This window comes from Sminthopsis crassicaudata, chromosome 4 (assembly GCF_048593235.1).
Source record: "Sminthopsis crassicaudata isolate SCR6 chromosome 4, ASM4859323v1, whole genome shotgun sequence".
Classification (NCBI taxonomy): Eukaryota; Metazoa; Chordata; class Mammalia; order Dasyuromorphia; family Dasyuridae; genus Sminthopsis; species Sminthopsis crassicaudata.
Window position 1 is genome coordinate 363022339 of NC_133620.1, and position 22840 is coordinate 363045178.

The 22840-nt window shown below is 37.2% G+C and overlaps 1 protein-coding gene across 1 annotated transcript in view; it reads left to right on the top strand.

Moving 5' to 3' along the window:
• Positions 1-22163, top strand: part of ANKFN1 (ankyrin repeat and fibronectin type III domain containing 1) — a 555599-nt gene extending 533436 nt beyond the window's left edge. Inside the window, 4 exon segments of the mRNA XM_074261847.1 lie at positions 1646-1732; positions 1735-1811; positions 9105-9318; positions 14086-22163. Coding sequence (XP_074117948.1) covers positions 1646-1732; positions 1735-1811; positions 9105-9318; positions 14086-14891 — 1184 coding nt within the window. The 3' untranslated portion in view covers positions 14892-22163.
• The last annotated feature ends 677 nt before the right edge of the window (positions 22164-22840 follow it).

Sequence of the window (22840 nt, forward strand, 5' to 3'; positions counted from 1 at the left end):
GCAGGGCAGTGTAGAGGCTGAAAGAAAAACCAGTTCCAGTCTTGATAGGCTACAGAGAGAGAGAGAGAGAGAGAGAGAGAGAGAGAGTGAGAGAGAGAGAGAGAGAGAGAGAGAGAGAGAGAGAGAGAGAGAGAGAGAGAGAGAGAGAGAGACAAAAACAGAGTTAGGCAAAAAGGACAGACACAGACAGCAAGGGAGAGAGAGACAAAGATTTAGGATTTCAAAGAGAGACAGAGACAGAGAGACCTACAGTCAGAGACACAGAAACAGACAAAGACAGAGATAAAGAGACAGACACAGACAGCAAGGGAGAGGCAGACAGAGACACATAAAAAGAGAAAGAGAAACAAACCGAAAGATTCAGGATTTCAGAGACAGACAGAGAGACAGACACTCAGAAACACATAAACACACAAAGTCAGAGATAAAGAGACACAGACAGCAAGAGAGAGAGAGATAGACAAAGGCACACAGAGAGATTCAGGATTTTAAAGATAGGCTATAGGGAATGCAGAAGAATAACCTCCCATACTTTTGTTTCAGTGTTTCAAGTGTTGGCTAAAATTTTGACACTTAGTGAAAGTCAAACTCAAAAATCAAACCCAGGTTTCTGATTTTCAGTTGTGCCTTTTATTTTGAGAGAGAGAGAGAGGATGAGGAGAGGAATGGAGAGGAATATGAAGATGGAAATGGAACAAGAGATAGAAAAAGGAAATGTATGTCTGAGGCAGCATGGCATAGTGGAAAAAGAGCAGGACTTGGAGTCAGGAAGAGCTGCTGGTTTTGTGACCACAGGCAAGAAATTTAGGCAACTTGAAAATTGTAGTTTGCAGAACATTTTCTGATTTGCATTGATAGGGTGATATTCCTGTAGGCCGCCCTAATGGTTCAGTGGATGGAGAGCTTAATCTAAGTCTGGAAGACAAGAGTTCAAATTTGGCCTCAGGATAACTGTGAAAACCTGAACTAGTCATTTAACCCAGTTTTCTTGTTTTCTTATCTATGAGATGGAGATAGTATTAGCACATTTCCCCCAGGGTTTTTGCAAGGATCAAAAGAGATAATTATAAAGCTCTTAGCACAGTACCTGGCATATAAGAAGTACTATATAAATGTTGGTTATTGCTATTATTTCCTCACCAGGAGTTTTCTACATCAATGAAATAACAAGACCAAATCCTTCCATCAAATAAAAAATATAGGCAGACAAACAGATAAAGATAGCCAAATAAACAGATAGAGATATAAACAGAAAGGCAGAGACAGATAGATAGACAAATGTATATGTACATATATAGACATATATATGTGTGTATATACATACATGCACCACACACACACACACACATATATAAATCAAATTTCATTCATGAGGGGAAAGTCCACATAAACTCTGGCTTTATCCCATACCATTTCCCTGTGTCTTACCAAAGTTGGGTAAAAAACCTTAAAAGGAAAAACTGTCTGACTAAACCCAGACAACTGGCCCCTTAAGAGCACATTTATAATTTATTTATGGCTTAATATTTTCCACTGATCGGATTAATAAATCATGTTTTCACTCAACTTGTTTTCTCCAAGGTATGAATTTCTCTATTTTGATACTAGATTTTAACATGTTTTGTTTTGCTTGTCCATTTTCCAGTTCATTTTTGTAGCTACAGGGAGAAATTTATTAGTCTGTATTGCCGCCTTTCTGCTGTCGCGGAGCTGGATTCTCTGAACACCCAGCAATCCTGAGGGAAGCAATCTCAGACAGCGAAGTGGCAGCAGCCAAGCAAAGACACCAGCAAGTCTTAGATTACGTTCAGGTAACTGTGGGATCCTGTCAAGGTAAAGGAAGCGATGGGAGATATGAATCCAAATTACATCCCAATAGATTCCTTCCACAACTAGAAAAATGGGGGTAGCTGGATGATGGGGTGGAAGGAGGATTGAATCTAGCGTCCCAAAGACTATGCCAGTAACTACCTGAGTAACCCTTGGACAATTCACCATCTCTTGAATTGCTATTTCCTCATCAGTTGAGGGGGGAGGGAAGGAGACTAAGTGATCCTTCTGATTCTAAATATATCTATCCTTCTCCCCCAGACTTCTCATCCCTTTCAATTGAACCTCTCTTGAGAATTTAATAATTTTCTATTGTCCTTATTGTCTCTTCACCCCTACCCCTCACTGGACTACAAATTTATTAAGGAAAGGAGCTATACCTATGCCTATGGGTATGTTAATCATTTTATCTCAAGTGCCAATTGATGCAGAATGACTCAGTAAATAGAGTGCTGGGCTTAGCAATAGAAGACTTGAGTTCAAGTCTTGTTCTGATTCTTACTACCTGGGTAACAATACTAGCAAGATCACTTAACATTTATGTGTCTCAAGCAATTCCTGTGACTCACCTACCAAGTCATAAACTTGTTGCATCTGCTTCAATGATGGGAGCTCCCCAGGTTGAAAAAGATCATTTATCCTTCTTGTGTTCACATAATCCCAGTACTTAACTTCCTCTACTCAGAAAGTGCCTGATAAATAAATGTTGAATTGAACAGAGGTATTATATCCTTGGAGGAAAAAAATTCATATATTGCTTATATATTCAAAGAACATATATGTACTTTCTTTGTATTTCCTATTCCATTTGAGGAAGCACAATGCCCAAGGTAGAACAAAAACAAAAACAAGAGATTCCTATCAGTTTCCTTGAAAAACTACAGCTTAGTCAGAATTCCACAGAGAGCCCATTCTACCAAAGCCATAGGCAATGGTGACTTCTCAAAGTAAAAACAAACAAGACAAAAGTAAGTAGAAGAGCCCTACTCTTAGCCAATGGGACACAGGATCCCTTTTCAGAAATTGTAGACCTGAGGACAGTGTCAGCCTTAGCCAGGAAATGTTCAATTTGGCTAAAGAATCAGGGAATTTCCATAGTTCTGGAACTTGGTTCTTGCTGTCCTAAAAGTTACTGTCATATGATAAAATACAAGCAGTGAACATGCATACAGGACCTCATGGAAAGAGCACTAAACTCAGTTAAAACACCTTCCTTCTAATCCCAGCTTTGTCATTAAGCTCTGCAGATAAGTCACTAGAGAAAGGAAAGAAAAAAAGCATTTATTAAGGACCTACTATGAACTTCTAACTATGCTAAATGCTTTATTAAAGGCAGTTAGGGTGTAGTAGATAAAGCACTGGACTTGGCATCCAGGAAGCCTGAGTTCAAATTATCTCAGACCTTACTAGCTACATGACCTTTTGCAAGTCACCAATTAATCACTTGATACTTCCCCAGCCTCCTGAATTGTAAAATAGGGCTAATAACAATACCTATCTCTCAGGATTGTTGTGAAGAGCAAATGAAATAATATTTGTAAAGTGCTTAGCACAGTGTCTGGTAAATAATAAATGCTATATAAATGTTTATTTCCTTCTCCTTACAAGGGGGGAAGGGAGAGGGGAGGGAAGAAGGAAGGAAGGATAGATTCTTTTCTTTTACTCCCAGGAAAGGAAAGATAATTATCTAAGAATGGAATAGGAGAATTATGCAGCAAGAAAAGACTATAGTAGGCTGGTCCACAGCTTTATCCCCAATAATAAGAAGCAAGATAGTAGAATTATAACAACGGGACATCCTAGACTTCCTGAAAGAGAAATGAAAAGTATACTTTGAACAAATCTTTTCAAAAGAAATATCTTTTGTCAAACATCCCTTGTTTTTTCATTCTTTGCTGCATTGTGACCAAGAGATGGCCCTATTTCTTTATCAAGTTCAGTCCTTTTATTTAGCTCTTTGCTCTCATTCCTTTCTAGCTCCTCTAACAATTTGTCCCTTTGATTCTCTCTGTCTTTCTATCTCTCAGTGTCTTTCTCTCTTTTCCTCCCTCCCCATCTCCTTTGTTTTTCTCTCTCTCTTTCTGTGTGTGTGTGCGTGTGTGTGTGTGTGTGTTTCTTTCTCTTTTATATGTATCTCTGTCTCTGTATGTCTCTCTATCTCTGTCTTTTTGTCTGACTCTGGCTCTAGGCTCTGTGTGTGTGTGTGTGTGTGTGTGTGTGTGTGTGTGTGTGTCTTTTTGTCTTTGTCCCTGTCTCTCTGTCTCTGTCTCTTTCTTTTTCTCTTTCCCTCTCTCCTTCCAAATCTTTCCTGGTCTTCCTTCTACTTGTCTGACCAGTCCTTCCCATATTCCTTTGCAGAATCTTCACCTTTTTCCTGGTCCTTAAAAGAAATAATATCTCAAGATTCTATCCTGGGTCCTCCCATTTCCTTCTACCTTTGGGATCTAGATGATCTTGAGAGTTTCAATAGATTGTTAATATTTCTATGAGGGATAACTCCCAAATCTAAATTTTCAGCCCAAATCTCTATGCTGGACTTTAATTACAATTACTTACTGGACATCACTAATAAATGTCCTGTGGGTAATTTAAACAACCAAAAGTGACCTTTTTCAGTCATTCTTTAAGTCACCCACATTCACAACATTGGAACTATCCTTAACACTTCAGTCTCTTTAACCCCTATTATCTAAACAATTGTCAAATCTTATCAAATCTTCTTCTCACCAGCATTTGAATGTGTTGTCACCACTGACACAGTTACCCTAGTTCATACCATCTTCTCTAGCCAAGACTGCTACAGTAACCTACAAATGGTCTTATAGTTTCTAATCTCTTCCCTCTGCAAATCGTCCTCCACCATCTTCCTAGAGTACAAATCTGATCATGTCACTCCCTTTCTCAAGAATCTTCAGTAGCTCTGTATTACCTTTATATTAAAATATAAAAATCCTCTGTTTAACATTTAAGATCTCACACAATCTGATCTTAATATACCTTTCCAGGCTTATTTCATATCAGTCCTCTTCACAATTCTACATTTCATCAAATTAGTCTCATGTTATCCCCATGTATTTTCACAGGCTCTCCCCCATGCATAGCATAAACTCCCTTCTCACCCTTACTTTTTGGAAATCCTAGCTTCCTTCAAAGGCTAGCTCTAATGCCACCTCTTACTAATCTCCCATCATTAGTACTATCCCCCTTCTGAAATTATTTTTTACTTTTCTGTGTATATATTGTATAACATCCCCATCCCTCATAGGAGTAACATTTGCCAAATTGAATTAAAAGTTAAGAGTCTTTAAGGTCTCTTTCCCCTTTTTTTCCATTCTTTCAAAATGGTTCTAAATATGTTTAGGTTAGTGCCTCACTGACTATTCTAGACTCTCTTCCCATTTTACATAGGTCACACCACCCATAAAGATATCTAACTATATAGTATTTTAAAGTATGCCAAGGGGGTTTTCTCATTTATTCATGAAAAGCCTAAGACATGAATGTTATCACCATCTTTAGTTTATAAATAAAGAAATTAACATTGAGAGAGATTAAGTGAATTGTGAAAAATTGAAAATCCAACAAATTATCTGAGAATCAAACTCAGGTCTATCTGATTCCATATCCATGTCCAGCTCTCTATTGATTCATCTACAAACCAATATGTTTTTTTAATTCAGATGAACCTTCTTCTACTTGTCTGGATCCCAAATTAGTATTCTGGCTCTGTTCCTGCTTTCCAGTATGCCCCTTACACTGGTCTTTCTGTCATTTCCATTTTAGTTTCCCCACCACATGTTTCTTTATATCACTTCACTCTTCTCACAATCAAGTCAATCAAGTCAGGCAACTGTCAGAAGGCACAACAGATTGGGAATTTCTATGAGTTCCAACCTATTGCATTTTCACCTTGTAGGGAATTCAAAACATCCAATCCTATCCCATTCCATTTCCTCACCAGAGTACCCTTCCTCCAATCAGCCAGGATGAAATGACTTAAATACCTTGGGAAAAAAGCTAGTTCCCAAAGGGTTAAAAAAAAAAAAAAAAAAGCATCCTTTCCAGCCAAAAAAGAACTCAGACTCTCTCCCAGATTTCCCAAGCTCTGGAGAGTCCTCCCATGCTTGTTGGTGTAGAATGATTTTGGCCCTAAATCTCTCCTTTTTCTCCCCAGAAAGAAACATTGAGTATTGGGTTAAGATTATTTTGATCAATCAGGCCTTTCCTTCACTCGTATTTTTTTTTGCCCCTCTCTAAATGAAAACCAGCTGCAGACACTCACCTATTGGTGCCCACATCTCAGCCCACCACATATTGCAACCTTCAGAGGTGACCACAAGCCACCAGAGCATTTGTATGATTCCAGATCTAAGACAGTGTTGAAGTCACTACACAAACTAAACATTGTAAAGAGCAAAGAAGTCTATGTAAATAAGGTTATGAAGAGAAGCCAATAGGCTCAGCCAGAAAGAAGGGGAGTGGGGGCAGGATAAAAAAATCACAGATAAGGTCTGCACTCTCCAAATAGTCCACCCAGAGTAGAAATTGTCAAGGCCTTGAGTTTGGCATATTCCGGAGCTGCTGAAGCTGAAATGGCAATTAGGATATAATTTATATACTGTAATGCTTCAAATGCTCCTAAGCTGTATTAGAAACATAGCTCATTTAATATGACCAATCTATCATCCCCATGGGCACCTTGTAACCAAGTTGTAAGAAAGCTGATCACCCTTATGTTTTAATAAAAATATCTCACCTATGTACAGTAGTGGGAATGTAGGGGGAAAGCATTAATTTATAAGTTGAAAACTGATTTTTTTTTCAGGCAGGGCGAAAAGAAATAGGTACTGAGCATTGTATCAAACAGATCCATGAAGCTTACAGGTTAATTTTTTTTTTCAGCTGTTGTTTTTTTTTTAATGTGTCAGCAAGTCTTTAAGCAGTTGAATTTGAACCTTTAAGACCAGAAAGGATTATGCTGTCAGTTACCTTTAGATCAACAGTAGAAGGCAAAATGGGTGAAAATTAGGCATCTTTAAAAACTACTTAGCTAAGTCCCATTAAAGTCAACCTTAGGACCATAAATGTCTAGCTTAGAAAGGTATTTGAGCTCATTGAGTCTGGAGTCCCTAACCTTGGTTTTTTAGAAAGAAAGAGAGAGAGAGAGAGAGAGAGAGAGAGAGAGAGAGAGAGAGAGAGAGAGAGAGAGAGAGAGAGAGAGAGATTTCATTATCATTGGTTTCCTTCACAGTCCTATATATTTTATTTCTTCTGAGAAAGCACCCAAAGGCTTCACTAGATTGCCAAAGGTTCATCAGAAACACACACACACACACACACACACACACACACCAAAAAAGTTCAAGAACATCTTATCTAGTGCATTCTTCCCATTTTACAGAGAAGACAAGTTAAGACCCAAGAAGGACTTGCATGAGTCCCTACATAATCTCCCTTGACCTACTTCCCTGTGCCTACCTCTCTAAAGTTCCTGCAGCTGAAAAATTGATATTATCTACCCCCAAGAAGAAAGGATCCAATGCCATTTCTGGTATGAGACTACCAAACTGAACCTTGAAGATAGATCTACCCAATGTTGGGATATTGTAAAATTTAGCAAACCAAAAAATCATATAGCTCCACTCCAAAATTTTGTACTAGAAATCAAATATAGAAATGTTCAATTCAACAATTATTTAATCAATGCATTTACTAAGTATATACTGTATACAAGGCATTATGTTAGTTGCCAGAAGTACAACAATATAAATGAAAAAGTCCCTATCCTCAAAGAACTTCTATTCTTCTTAGGAGATGGGAAGGGGAAGTGAACAGGGCTTCAGATTCTCTTGGTTTCCTGGGTCTATCCTTATGGAACACCACCTCCAACAGAAATTGCTAATTCTCTGATTTCCTTTAGTACTTAATCAACTTAGGTTTTACACCACCAATGTTTAATGTTTCCTCGAAGCAGTAGAGGAAAGTCTTTATGTCTGTGGATGATACATTTGCTGGTGAATAGGACCTAAGAAAAGAACTAGTCCATGTCACTGTTTTAACTGATAAGAAAACTGAGTCAGAGGCTTAGTGAGTTGCCTAAGTGGTAAGAGTCAAAACAGGAATTCCACCTTGGTAACCTGGATCCAAAGCTGGGGTTCTTTCCACCACACTGCCCCCAACATTCTGAATGTTTGTTAAGGGTGGATGCATAAAAGAATTTTGAAACCCTATGAAGTTTATGAAACTAAAATGTAACATTTCATATTTCTTTACCTTCAAATCTTGAGAGCTGAATCTGGTGTCAGAGATCCTGAATTCCAATTCCTTCTCTCATATTGGTGATCTGTGAGATCTTGAACAAGTAATTAGCATTCTTGGGCTTCAGTTTTTTCCTTTTTAAAATGGACTATAAGCAGTTCCTAACCTGGAGTCTATAAACTGTTAAAAGAATAACTTGTCAATTATATTTTAGTATCCTATATTTGTGATCCTATATATTTTATTTTATATGTTTAAAAACATTATTTTGAGAAGAGATTCATAGATTTCATCAGAGTTTCAAAGGAGGTCTATGACACACAAAAACTAAGGAACCCTGAATTAGATAATTGCTAAATTCACTTCCAACTCCATACCTGTGATCATATCGTTTTTTGTTTTTGTTTTTGTTTTTGTTTTTGTTTTTTTGTTCTCATACCCATAAGTATCCAAGCATAAACTAAAGATAAAGAGACATTAATCTAACATCACTTCCATCTTGGCTCTCAGAAAGTCCAATATAACCAACTGCTTTAAATACAAGATTTAGAAAATAGAATCATAGATCATCAAGTTAAGTCATGTTAGCAAGACTTTATTAAAGGCCTATTGTGTGCCAGGCATTGTACTAAGCACTGAGGATACAAAGAAAGGCAAAAAAAATTAGTCCCTACTCTCAAAGACTTCAAAAAAAATTGGGAATATCTTTGGTGATACTTTAGTTAAATTTGATTATTCTAGAGCTCAGGAGACTGAGGCCTAGAGAGGGTGGGATTACTTGTTAAAGGATACAACTAATCATCAAAAAGGCAAAGACATTAATCCCTGTCATTTAATTGCCAAAAGGTCAAAAAATAAGTGGAACTTTCTGCCTTAGTTAACTGATTCTCTGTATATTTAACATGAGTTCAGAACCAATACTTTTGGAAATTCACAATTTTGAATTAAAGACAAAAACACAACTTTTTTTGGAATCCACTTGATAACTCAGCATCTTCCACGATTTTGTTCCAAAGCAAATAGATGAAATTTGGCGTGAAATGAGATGGATCACAGATGCCCTCCAGTATGCAAGATACAAACAACCAGGCACTGGTTTGCCCATCACGAAACTAATCGACCCCTTCAATGAGCAGAATGAAAAGAAGGTCAATTCAACATCGTCACCGATAGATTGTCTTCCTTCCCCATCCCCATCCCCAGAGACTCAGAGGAGAAAGGCAGTGAGTGGTAAGAAACAATAACTTCAATCTGTATATTTTTTCCAACTTTCTTATTATTTGCTCCAAATTCTTCTGTCTGGGGTAAATGGGTACAAAGGTTTTGTGTCACTTGCTAGGAAACAGATGTCTCCTAAGTATCTACTAACTAAAATCATAAAAGTCCAAGTGGGTACAGAACAAACAGGGTCTTTGGCAAATAGCTGTTGTCCCTTCTCTAGTAAGGGTATTGGTCTGAGGCTTTCCAAAGCATTCCCATACCAGAAGGGTACAAAGTCACCTGCTGCTTAGAACCTTAGATGGACAGAATTGGAAAACCTTAGAGAGCATCTAATTGAAACTCTTCATTATATAGAGGAAGAAATAGGCTTAGGGAAATTAAATAATTTGTTCAAGGTCACAAATCAAATTCACCATGAGATTGCTAAGAAAGGGAAGAATTTTGGGGGACTTTAAAATTTTATTTACATTAGCTCCTTGACCCAATTGGCCCTAAATAGGAAGCCTTTCCTAAAACAAAAGCTATTTAGTCCTCTCTTCCTTTTCTTCAAATCATAAGGTATACATTTATTTACTTACCTGTTATGTCCCCCAATGGAATAGATTGTAAATACTTTGAGGGCATAAACTATTTTTCTGTTTGTCTTTGTGTGCTAAGGATCTACAAAAGTACATTAGTAAATTCTGAATAAGTACCTATTAATTTTAACTGAATTAGATTAAAATTACTGAGTCCATTCAACAACCTTTCAAGTGTTTCCTCTGTTTCAGGCACTATGCTAGACTTTGAAGATAGAAAGACAGAGATGCACCAGTTCTTGCTTTCTTACTGGTGAGGTGAGCTGTGTTTGAGATGCTGCTCATCCTTAGCTCAGCTCAGCTATTCATCAGGACTTATGCCAATGACAAGGAAATTTTCTTGTAGGTTAAGGAGGAGGAAGCTCTTTACAAAGACAGCAGACAGTTGTGAAAGACCCATCAGAAGCTACCCTGGGGATAGCTCTGAAATCAGGTTCTTGAAAAAGGAGGATTCTGATCTCTATAGGATTTGACTTCAAAAAATTTGATTTTTCATATCCTCTATGAAGATTGAATCAAGTGTACATAGATATAGATATATTTTCTTGCAGAAGACACATGCATTGTCACACACACACATGCATATATATATATATATACACACACACATATATATATACACATGTATATACACATGTATATATGTATATATGGGATATTTCCAGAGGAGACACTAGCAAATAGGGAAGTGGGGAAGAGTGATCAGAAAAGTTTCATATAGGATGTGAAATTTACTTAATGCCTTAAAATCTTCAAAGATATAAATAAAATACATATTAGATATAATATGCATATATGTATAATATAATTATCTATAGTATATGCATGTATGAACATACATTTTTTTCTAGTATGATCCTCATAGCCATAAAAGTAGATACAATACCACCTATCATTATGCCCATAATGAGGAAACAGGCTGAGACATTGACTTGCCCCGAGTTACAAACTAGTCTGGTAATTATTTGAGGCCAGATTAAAATCCGGGTTGTCTTCCTGATACCAAATCCAGAAGTCTAGCCACCTTTCAACACCTTATATTTCCATTTCAATACCTTATACTTTGTAAATGTTCCCACAGAGGAAGGCTCAACAGTGATCTGAATCTCTGGAACTTCTGCCTTAGTGGCCAGACTTTAAGAATATGCTTGACCTTCTTCAGGGATTATACTTACTAAATCTTCCAACAAAAATATTAGGAAGAGCCTTTGATTCTCATTAGGGTTTCATTATCAACATATACAAGAGGAAAACATTATTTAGCTACTCCACCGATAGCAGGTTAGGTGGTCCAATAGATAGAGCAATGGGCTTGGAATCAGGAAAACTCCTCTTCATGAGCTACTATGTGACCTCGAGCAAATCACTTAACCCAGTTTGCCTCAATTCCTTGTCTATAAAATGGGCTGGAGAAGGAAATGGCAATACCACTCTAATATCTTTGCCAAGAGAACCCCAAATAGGGTCAGCAAAGAGTCATGCAGGACTGTAACAAGGCAGCAAGCACTCTGGCTTGCACAGCAGAATCTTGGTTCTGTTTCAATGGACTCTGATTGTCTGGTCTCCAGAGATTCCCTTTTGGAAGGTCCTTAACCTAAATGATTCTTGTTATTTGATTGTCCTTCATTCTTGAAGACAATCTGGACATCAGAAGGTGACGTTATGAAATGCAAGTGAATTGGATTTGAGAGTTAGGGAGAGTTGTGCAAGGTCACCAGCCTTACTTTCTCCTCTTCAGCCATCTGCATAGTAAATGAATAAATGAAACTATGTATGAGTCCTTACTATGTATCAAGAACTGTGTTAAATGCTGGGGTTACAAATAATAAAGCAAGAAAATCTTTGTTTTCAAGGAACTCACATTTTACTGGAAGGAGAAGAAATATTAAGAGGTTTCAGTTAAATATCAGATGGAAATCTCAATGGTCCTTAGGGTGTCATGGCAAAGCAGATGAAAATGCATCTTCTTTCATGTTATTTCTGCTAATTAATAACCAAGATATTGAACCAATTAACAGTGGCAAGAATATTATTGACAACTTTCTTTTCTGGTTCTTCAGTCATGCTAGACTCTAGCTGTCATGCCGTGGAAAAGAAAATCTAAGCTCTGGAGTTTGGGTTAGTACTGAACGTTTCACCACCCTGGGCAGAGCTATACAGAAAGCACTCCACGCTAAGTGCCAAGGGACATGGTTCTTGTCCTTTTTCTGCTTCTGATATGTTTGTGATTCTATGCAAACTCATCACATAATCTCTCCAGTACTGATTTCTGTTCTTCAAAATGGAAGATAATATGACATAATAGATAGGCACCAGATTTCGAATCATAAAGACCAAGATTCAAATCCCAGCTTGGATACTTATTAGCTATGGGATCACTTCTCTGAAACTCAGCTTCCCATTTCTGTAAAATGTAGACTTGGTCTTAATGGTCACTAAGATTTCTTCTAGCATCTATTAGATTGTCAATTCTTTGAAAATAAGACTGTTTTTGCCTTTCTTTTTATCTCCAGTGCTTAGCACAGTGTCTTGCCCACAGTACTTGATAAATGCTTGTTGACTTGACTTTCAGCTCTAAATATATGATCCATTGATTATATAAATTAATAAAGATCATAACTAATGACATTCTCCCCATGTAATATTTGTAACAGCATGATGATCTCTCTGAAACTAAGTTTTTGCATCCATAAAATTGTTATAATAATCCTAACCACAGAGCTCAAGTGAAGTCATATATGGGAAAGTGCAATTTCTTTTAGTTGTTTTTTTTTTAGTTTAATTAATTTTTTGTTCCATTTTTAAGTTCCAAGCAGTCTTTGTCTCTCCCTCCTGACCACACCCCACTAGAGAAGGCCACCATTTCATATATAGAAATATACTGAGAGAGATAGAGACAGATATATAGAGAGAGAGGTAAAACTGTAACATCTGTATTTCTATTGATCAGTTTTTTCTCTAGAGGCAAACAACATTTTTCTTCATTAGCCTTTTGTAGTTGATACAAATATTTATAATACTCAGAATATCTTAACTGTAATTCACAGTAATTCTTTGAACACTATTACTGTTACTGTATACAATGTTCTCTTGGTTCTACTCATTTAATTCTTCATTATTTCATGCAAATCTTTCCATGGTTTTTCTGAAATCAACATGCTCATCATTTCTTACAAGAGGGAAAGCACCTTGAAACCCTAACGTGCCAAACACATATAATTAATCACTGCTGGAAATACCAGTGATCTTCTAGAACTAAATCATAGAAGGCAAGGGCAATATATATTGTATCTCCAGGATTACGTAGCATACAGTCAATGTTTAATAAGTGCTCATGAAGTCCTTATGTAAAGTACTCATTTGTTGCTTCAGAGTTCACAACTGGGCACTGAGAAGCAAGAGATGTGGAGGTCTTCAATCATACTCGAGTTACAATAATTCTGATAAGTAAAAACATGTTCACTATAACAGTAACTACTGCAATAAAATGTCCTTGTTCTGACATGTCCGGCTCTTCAGCTGAGGTTTTCTTGGCAAAGATAGTGGAATGGTTTGCCATCTTTTTCTCCAGCTGATTTCATAGATGAGGAAACTGAAGAAAACAGGGTTAGGGACGATGGTCACACAGCTAATAAGCATTTGAAACCAAATTTGAACTTAAGAAGAGGAATCTTCCTCTCTCCAAGACCAGCATTCTATCTGCTGAGCCACCTAACTTCTTAATTCTGAGTCTGGATCTCTATTCCCTATGTGACAATGTCTGTTGAAAAAGACCATAGGAAACAAGATGAATTGGCTAAATCTCTGGACTTTTTCAACCAATCACCTTTAGATCGCTACTAGAGGTGGGATAAAAGTAGCAAGCTTCAACTCTCCCCATCAGACAGGAATCTTGCCAAATGCTTAATAGTACATAATCTTAGAGAGCTAGTGTGCTATAAGAGTTAGGAAACTGACTACAAATATAGCAAGAAAGACAAATAAAAATTAAAACAAAAACATTTTTCTCTCATTTGATTTTCTCACTTTATTTTTGTTATATAGAAGAAGACTGTACAGGTGCTTACAAAATTAGATTTAGAAGCCTGTCTGCTGCAGTATTATCATAATTTCCCCTCTGATTAAGCTAGTGTAGCTCAGATTTCTGGGTTTCACATTTGAAAGACTCTTTTCTAATGATAGTCTCTGTTCTTTCCAGATTCCCAGCCTTGTTCTGATGAAGAAGGCTGCTCTGAAGTATTTCTCCCCACGGATAGTGATTATGATTCCAGCGATGCCCTTAGCCCCCGAGAACTGGATTTGGTCTACTTGTCATCCCATGACATTTCCCATCAAGCCATGAGTGGCATGAGTGGCAGTGCCCCTGATGTTTTACAGGTACATGATATGAAGCCCTGCATGGCCTTGAGGGGAGACACCCAGGGCCAGACCCTGGAGCCAGATACTGATCATTCCTGTGCTGAGTATTTCAACAACCTGACACTTTCAGGCTTCATGGCTAAGAACCCTGATAAAATGGCAGGCAGCTCCCAACAGGCAGTAAGCTTCTTAGGGAGGAAGAAGCTGAACAAACACCAGCACTATGGATACTTCAGCCGTCACCGTCACCACCGCTGGCTCCGGATCCACAGTGAAACACAGTCCCTATCCCTTTCTGAGGGAGTCTACACTCAGCACCTCTCCCGGGCTGCAGACTTGTCCCAGGAGACCACGGAGGCAAAGCAGATCAGAATCCCCAGTGACAGGCACCGGGGCCTACTCTTACCCCATACCTCAAGCCTCCCTGAAGAGAAGAAAACCAAGTACCAGGATATGAGACCTATGGTCCGCCGCATTTACGTGGAACCATACCCCACAGCCCTGGTGAATGATGATACGCCATGGGTTGGACTCGCTTCTCCTCCAGGAGACCAGGGTGATACACAAAGGCCCAAGGAGCAGGAGGTCAGCCCAGGGGACCAGACCACCTCTCCAGTATCAGAAATATTTAGTAGCATGCTTTAGGGATCTGCACCACTAATATGCTTTCACAACATTGCCATTTTCTCATCTCAACCCCTATCACTACTTTTTCATCTCCCCATCCCATTTTTCAAAAAGATTTAAATTTTAAAGTAGAAAAGTTAATGGTTACCAGGTCCTTAGAACAGAATTTGACTACTGTCTTTTGTTGCAGGGAGGGACTAGGGGTTGAGATGGCAGTGCTACCCATAGATACCTGCATGGAGTCAACTATAGTATAAACTCATGGTGCCTCTGTTTGTTGGATGATACCTTTATTTGTGGGGGCAGCTTCAAATATCTAGATGCCCTTTGGTTATCAGCGCAAGAATATGCTCTAGGTCCAGCTCCTGGGGGTTTCCATCTTGTGGTGAATTGAGATGAGACAAAAGAGGGAAATGGTAATATCACAGTATCCCAGATCCAGAGCAGGATGGAAACTTAGAAGTCAGTTAGTCTACTTCATCACAACCCTCAGTTTTTAGCTGAAAAAAAAAATTACCCAGTAAGGCCTAAGATCCCACAGGTAGTAAATAGCAAAGCCAGGTCATCTCACTCCAAAGCCAGTACTCTTCTCACTGAAACACTGAACTCCTCAGCCCATACCTACCATAAGAGCCATTGAAGGAGCTAGAACTTCAAAAAGGGATGAAGAATAAACCTGAGACTTTTTCTGCAGGGTACAGAGTAGAGTAAGGTTCTCTGAATATTCTCATTCAGGAGATGGTCTCAGACAGCTTAAATTAATCTTTTCAAATCTAGATGTGTTTTTTAAGGCCCAAATGAGCCAATTTGAATCTGCATCTTTCCTAGAAAGAGGAACTACTATAGTGTTTTTGCTCCTTTCTGTGCCATGTGCCCAATCTGAACCCAGAGCAATGGCCAGGATGCTTTCCAGACCCTGTGCATGCTGAGATGTGTCCTAATGACTCATTCCTAAATGCATTTCTGATTACTCAATAAGTCCCCAACTCAAAGCCTGGACATGAAAATGGCTTGTAAATCATCTCAAGACTAGGGAGATAGCTGAAAAATAGTAATCATAATTAACATTTATATTGCACTTTAAGGTTTGCAAAAGGATAGGAACTGGACCTGAGATTCTATTGGTAAAAGGAGCTCCCAAGTCAGGAAACTCCCTCTACCAATGTAGGTTGGCAACTCCCTCTCTGCAACTTAAAGAGTTGCTTCAAGTACTGAAAAGTGAAGTAACATAGTTAATATGAATCAGAGGCAAGACTTGACCCCAAGTCTTCCTTGCTCCAACATCTGTTCTCTACTCACTATGTTACATTGCTTCTCACCCATTTAAACATTTGCAAAACACTATAAATCTATCATCTCATTTGAGCCTCACAACTCTGTGAAGTAGGTGCTATTAGTTCCCCCATTTTACAGGTGAGGAAACTGAAGCACAAACTACACATGGAGTATGTCTCAGGATTGGAATTTGAATCCATTTTCTCTGACTTGAGAGCCAAAGTTCTTTCCATTGTACCACACTGCCATCACAACTCAATCTGTATTTCACCCCCTCCCTTTGGAATTATATCTCACATTTAATCAGCATGGGGAATTTTCAATATGGAAACTCCATCCACCAATGCTAATCAGTACTTTTTGGATAAGGTATAGTCTTAAAGAATTACCTGAGCCACTGAGAGATTAAATGATTTGTCAAAACCAATATTCTTTAGTGTCTAGACTTGAACTCAGGTTTCCCTGACTATAAGGCTAGCCTCCCATCAACAATAGCATACTACTTCAAATTCTTCTCTGTGAAATTCAAAAAGATAATAATGTTATAAGTCATTACTTTCATTTTTCCATGCTTCTAAAGATGTAAATATGTGATTTCTATTTGTCAAGGTACAGATTTTAGAGAATTTTAGAGTTTGTGGAAAACTTAGATACCACCAAGCTCAAACCCCTCATTTTACAGATCACGAAATTAAGACCTGGAAGCATGAAGCAATTTGTCCAGGATTACACAGCAAATTAGCAAATGAATTGGAACTCCAAGCCAGGTCTCCTGATGCCTACTTTCATATTCTTTCTAGAGCACTATATAACTCATCTAGAATATGCAGGTATAGTCCATTCTAAGGACTACTGACTTACTTAATGGATCAACTATAATGCCTACCCCCATATCCATCTCCCTTCTCCCTTCTCCCTTCTGCTTCACTCTAAAAGTGTTCCAGGTGCCCCATGCTCTACACTCAGAGTAGCTGTGTGTACTCAAATAAGGCAAATTCATCTTAATATTAACCTGAACCAAGTTTTAAAAATCTTCATACTTCCCCCCACCAAAAAAAATCCAGTGAAATGTAACTATCATTTGGAGAAGAAGGGAATTGTTGTGAATCATCTACGCCATAGTTCCCAAGTATTAATCTGAATAATTGAGAGTTGATCACATTCTATCTCTGTTATGAAGGTTGTATATTATTAATGTGTTTAGAATTAAAGCATTTTAAAGTTGGAAAACTCCTCAAAAGCCATCTAATCTAGCCCTTCCCATAAACAAGAAACCTCTCTGCAATCTGCCCCAGAAATCCATCTTTTTTTTTTGAAGACCTACAGTGCTGGGGAAAAGTAGCTCATTCTACTTTAGGATAATTCTAGCTTTTAGGAAGTTCTTCTCCATAATGAATTAAATCTGCTTCTCTAAAGAGAATCATAATATTTAGAGCTGAAAATATCTCCAGAAATCATAATGTCCAATCCATACATTTTATAATTGAGACCTAGAGATTAAGGTCACAAAGGTGATAAATAGCAGAGCCAAGTGATTCCAACTCAGATCTTCTGACCCCACTCCCACCCCTATCTACTATCACCCTACCATACTGCCTTTATCCAACATTATAGAACTATGAAAAATAACTCTTCTCTCATTATTCCCAACCCCACAAGTTTTCTCATGTCCAGGCTGAACATTCCTAGTTCTCTTGAGCTCTTTCTTATATAGCATAGTTTGCCTTCCCCAGAATGTCAATGTTCACTCTAAAATGTGGAACCCAGTTTTTAACATTCCAATGTGACCTAATCAGGATAATGCCAATCAATCAACAAACATTTATTTAAAATTTTGCCAGGCATTTTGCTAAATGATGAAGGTATGAAAAAAAAAAAAAAAACACAAACTTTGTCCTCAAGGAGTTTAATGGTGGAGATAACATATAAATAAATACCTACATACAAGATACATAAAGAAAACATGAAATAATCTCACACTAAGAAAGACATAGGAGTCCCATAGACTTGAAGAGAATTTCTACAGAAGATGGGATTCAAGCTGGGTCTTGAGGCAATGGGACAATAAGACAAACTCCTCCCTCATTCTCAATATTATACCTTCCTTTCCTGCAGCCCAAGATTAAGCTATCTTTTCTGGATACTTATATTACTTTCTTGAGGTAGATTCAACCTGGATTCCACTGAAACCTACAGGTTATTTTCACACAAATTATTGTGCTGTCAACATTCATGTGAAGTGTTTGAATAGGGTACAGGCATTGGTGAGTTGTTTTTTTTTTTTTAATATATGATAAAGTAGGTTTTGGTGTTATTTTTTTTGACTGAATGACATTTCAGGCTTATATGAACCCAAAACAAGTTTCTTACCAGAAACTACTTGTAGAACATTCTCTAGGCAGAAGAAATTATGATAAGCTATTTTTTTTTCTCCATCCTTCTTTGAAAAATCAGAGAACACCAGCCCAAGAGAGAATTATACAGTAAAAGAAGTACAGTTTTATTAATTCAGGAAGCCCAAATCTAAAATCAGTAATAATCTAGCCAAGGACTGAGTTAATATTTACCTTCACACAATCTATGAGAAAATGGCTTTGACAATCAAATTAGTGGCTATTGCTAATTATCTGCTTGACTCTCCACAAATTACTTAACACTTACCACTGTCCCTCAACTCCCTGCCCCTATTGCATCACATCCCTGCTTTCCTTACATATAAAAAAAAAAGAATCTGCCTAATCTGACATTCCTTGGTTTCATAATTATGTGGATAGTATTTTTTAAAAGATTGATGAAAGTCCATTCAATCATTTTTAAAAGGCTTTATTCTGTGCTTTAGAGATACTATTTACATTTTTAAAGTGCACATGGCAATTATAAATCATTATTCTGTATCTATTTTTTTAAAGTCTACAGATTACTTCTAGGCGTTCATAGACCTACTCCTGGTTTATTACCTGTTCTTGAAAAAAAAGCAGGAGTATTTCACTCCTTTAGAAAATATTCTCTATTTCAGAATCTACCGATTCATACTGGCCTTCATTCCAATTAGTGGGACTTGACAATGACTGAATTTTTTTCTGGTGGAGTGTTGTGGGCCATACACCAAATCCCTCACTTTGGAGAAGCAGCTGTAACTCTAGAAAGGACATTGGATTTTAAGTGAGAAAGCCTAATTTTTAGAATACTACTTAAGTTATTTTACCTGTATAGATCATTTACCCTCTCTAGGTCTCAGTTTTATCATCTGTAAAATGAGTTCTAAAATGATTCCTAAATTTGTTTGTTCTTGGAACCTCTTTCAAAAACAATGACTATAACAACAAATGTATTTTTGAGTTCCCAGGTTAATTGGATATACCATTCATAATAACAACACTGATTTTTCTCCAGGTAAAACATCTTGTCCTGATCTTCCTTCCCAGCATAGTTCTAAGTTGGCTTTGGCCAAGATTACCCAACTTCCATCCATTGGAACACCATCCAGAATTATTTACCCAGCATTTGCTAAGTACATAGGCTAGAAGAAAAGAAGTGAAACAAACATGAACCCTAATCATATATAATCAAGAGCTAATGGTATAGTTGTAGAAAAATGGAAAATTCACACCTTTTAACTTCCATAACAATTTACAAAGAGGTGCTTGCCTTTTTGGCCAAACAGTTCAAGATAATATCTAAGGAATATCCAATTGCTAAGTACAATTTCCCATCACTGTCACTTGTGTGAGAGCCTAGAGAATGTGGAAGGCACCTGTTATCAGTTTTGTCATTCTTTACTGACATGATACTGATTTACTACTGAAAAAAAGAATTAGTCTTCAAGAATTTATTAAAATTGATGTTACTAAGGTATTGAACTTTAGGGATAAGAAGAAAGCCAAAGACAGCCTTCCCTCAAGGAGCTCACAATCTAATAAGAAAATGAAAATGCTCATTTTCTAAGTATGAAAAAGATAGATGTAAAGGATATGGGAGGTAACTTCAGAGAGAATAATAAGTCAAAAGGCTCTAGAAGCATGAATTTGGCTTAATGATAATAATCCATTTCATGGAAGAACTGAGTCCTTAAGGATGAAGGTTCCCTTCACTTCCCTACTCTGCCTAATATTCAATGCATTAATAGGGAAGGAGAAGAAAAAAAGTACCTTTTGATTTTAGAGATCAGACATGTGTGAAAAATGTTTTGTGTTTAGAGAAGGATCCCAAAGCACTTTACAAAGAGTAAACAGAAAGCTAATTATATTTCCCCAATGCCCAAACTTCCTCCCAAAGGAACTTGGTTTTGGAAGATCCTGGCCAAAAGCATAGTATCCACTCCCTACTTCACCCCCTTGACACCCACCCACCACCTGCCACCAGTAATCTATGACGGACAAATGAAAAAAAAAGCATTGACCTCTCATAAATTCTTCTCTCTCCATGCATGTGGGTGGCCTTGTAGATGTACTGTTCTTTTTTACAAGCTAAGCTTTTCCAGTGGGCAGAGATAGTCCTAGAGGACCCCACCCTCTCACCAAAGTCATGCTCACTTTCTCTTTGAGAGTTTAAAAAAAAAAGTCCATCCCAGAGAACTTAGTCTAATCCATACATAGGATGAAGATAGATCGGGATTTTTTTAGCCAAGTTGAAAATTCAAGTAGAAATCACATACATCTGAAAATCAATTCCTCTCTTTCTGCCCACCCCAGTCACTGTCATTTGGTTTCAGAGTTTTGCAGTTCATAACCAAGTCAAGCATTACAAAGCTATAGCAAAATATGCCTCTCTCCTATTTCTATATATTTTATGTTATCAACTGAGACAATACAAACTAAAGACAAAGTGTTCATATATGACGGTTCATAAATACTTGGGGTGGGGGGAAGTGGGGAACTTTGAGTAATATTGCTTCAGTGTCTAAAGTGTAAATATTTTTTTAAATAGATCCAGAGAAGCAGATCCGATATTTTTCTCTTGAGTGCTCTCCCTTTAGGGTATTTTTTTAAAGTAAAGTTGGGAAAGGAGGGTAACATACCTCCTAACCCAGGAGAGCTTCAAGGGGCGGGTCAGCTACCTAAGCTGTAATGACACATGGCTCATGACTGTTAAGTAAAACTTCAACACAGCCTTACCAACAATGAAGATAGTGTATCTGAAATGATGCTATGCCACTTAGAAACTGAGTCTTAGATCTTAATTCAGAGTTATTTCCCTTTGTTCTATTCTGTTTCCCCCATGAGATGTTGAACTTTTCCATTAGGGAAAATGTTTTTAGAAAACCTCATTGAATATGTGTGGTTTTGCCATGATTGGACCTCTGGTTATTACACTATAGCAGTTTATAGAAGTTAGAACTTTCTTTTGCTGTTGTTTCTTTGGTTTAGTTTCAGTAAGGTCTTTTTTTTTTCTTTTCAAAAGAATGAATTCTATTTTTTTCATCTATGGATTTCTAATTTGGTCATTGCAAAAGGCAGTTGTGTTGCATTAAGAAGTTGGCAGAACAGACTATGAAAAATCTCTATTTTGACAAGAGAAATAGGAGTTCCTTAATTTTTTTTAATTAGAATAAGAAAAAAATGTCCTTAGACCTTTCTCTTCCAGGGATTCTTATTTTAATGTAACTTCAGTCCCAAAGTCCATTTGTATGGGACTTTTTCCTTAGTGATGAATACAACTTCATCTTCACCAATTTAGAGAAAGTCTCATACTAATAGACTTTGGGATCAGGGTTACTTTAGAAAGACCAATTTTCAGTTTAGGTATAAATAGTATCAAGTGATTAGCAAATGATACCTGCTAATTGTTTTTTTCCAATTGTGACAGTCAAGTCTGTGTATTCAAAGTAAAAGCAGTATCAGTGACAGTTTACTCAGTGGAAAATTAAAAAAAAAAAAAAACTCTTTATGGAAGATTTGATATGTTAATTCACTCTAAGCTGCTGTTCCAATTGGAACAAAGCCAGAGGGATCAAAGTGTCATCCTGTCACCAGCACCTATTCCATGGGTAGATCAAGAAAAGAGAATTTAAGAAGTTGGGAGGGGAGGGAGGGTTGTCATCCTAAGAAGGAAAAAAAAGTCATCTTTGTTGATATTCTATAAGGCGATGTTTAATCATCATTTTCTGCCTTATTTGTAAATAGTAATTTGGCTGTTTATTGGTTGTCTTTGTTCAGATTTTATTGTATCTTGTTGCTATATATGCAACTGAGTGTATGTTGAAGTTTAAATTTTGGTACAATATATGCACAATTTTGTGTGCTTTACACCTCTGTAAATATATAGATTGTTCACATATAATGTGTTAATGATGACCTCCAAACTCTGACACAATAATATTTTTGTCATATGCACATTTGCAAACTTTGAAAAATTCAAGCAGCTATTGAAAATAAACAATAGCCTCATAAGACAGTCCCAAGAATGTCCCACTGTGCACAAGAATGGAGTTACCTCTTCCATCTGTGTGTTGATCTAGAAAAAGAGGTAGGAGAGTCAAAAGAATTTTAAAAATATATAGTTTTCCTGATGGCAAGTATTTTTGATAATTTCATATTCATCTGATTGTCTTTGCAAGAAAAACAAAGAAATATTAGCTCCACTGGAGTGAGTGGCTTTGTTTCTGAAGCATTCGTTAATACTAGCATTTTCTATCTAACCTGATATTATTGAAATCTCATTTAGGGGAGAATGAAGAAGTCATTTGTTTTGGA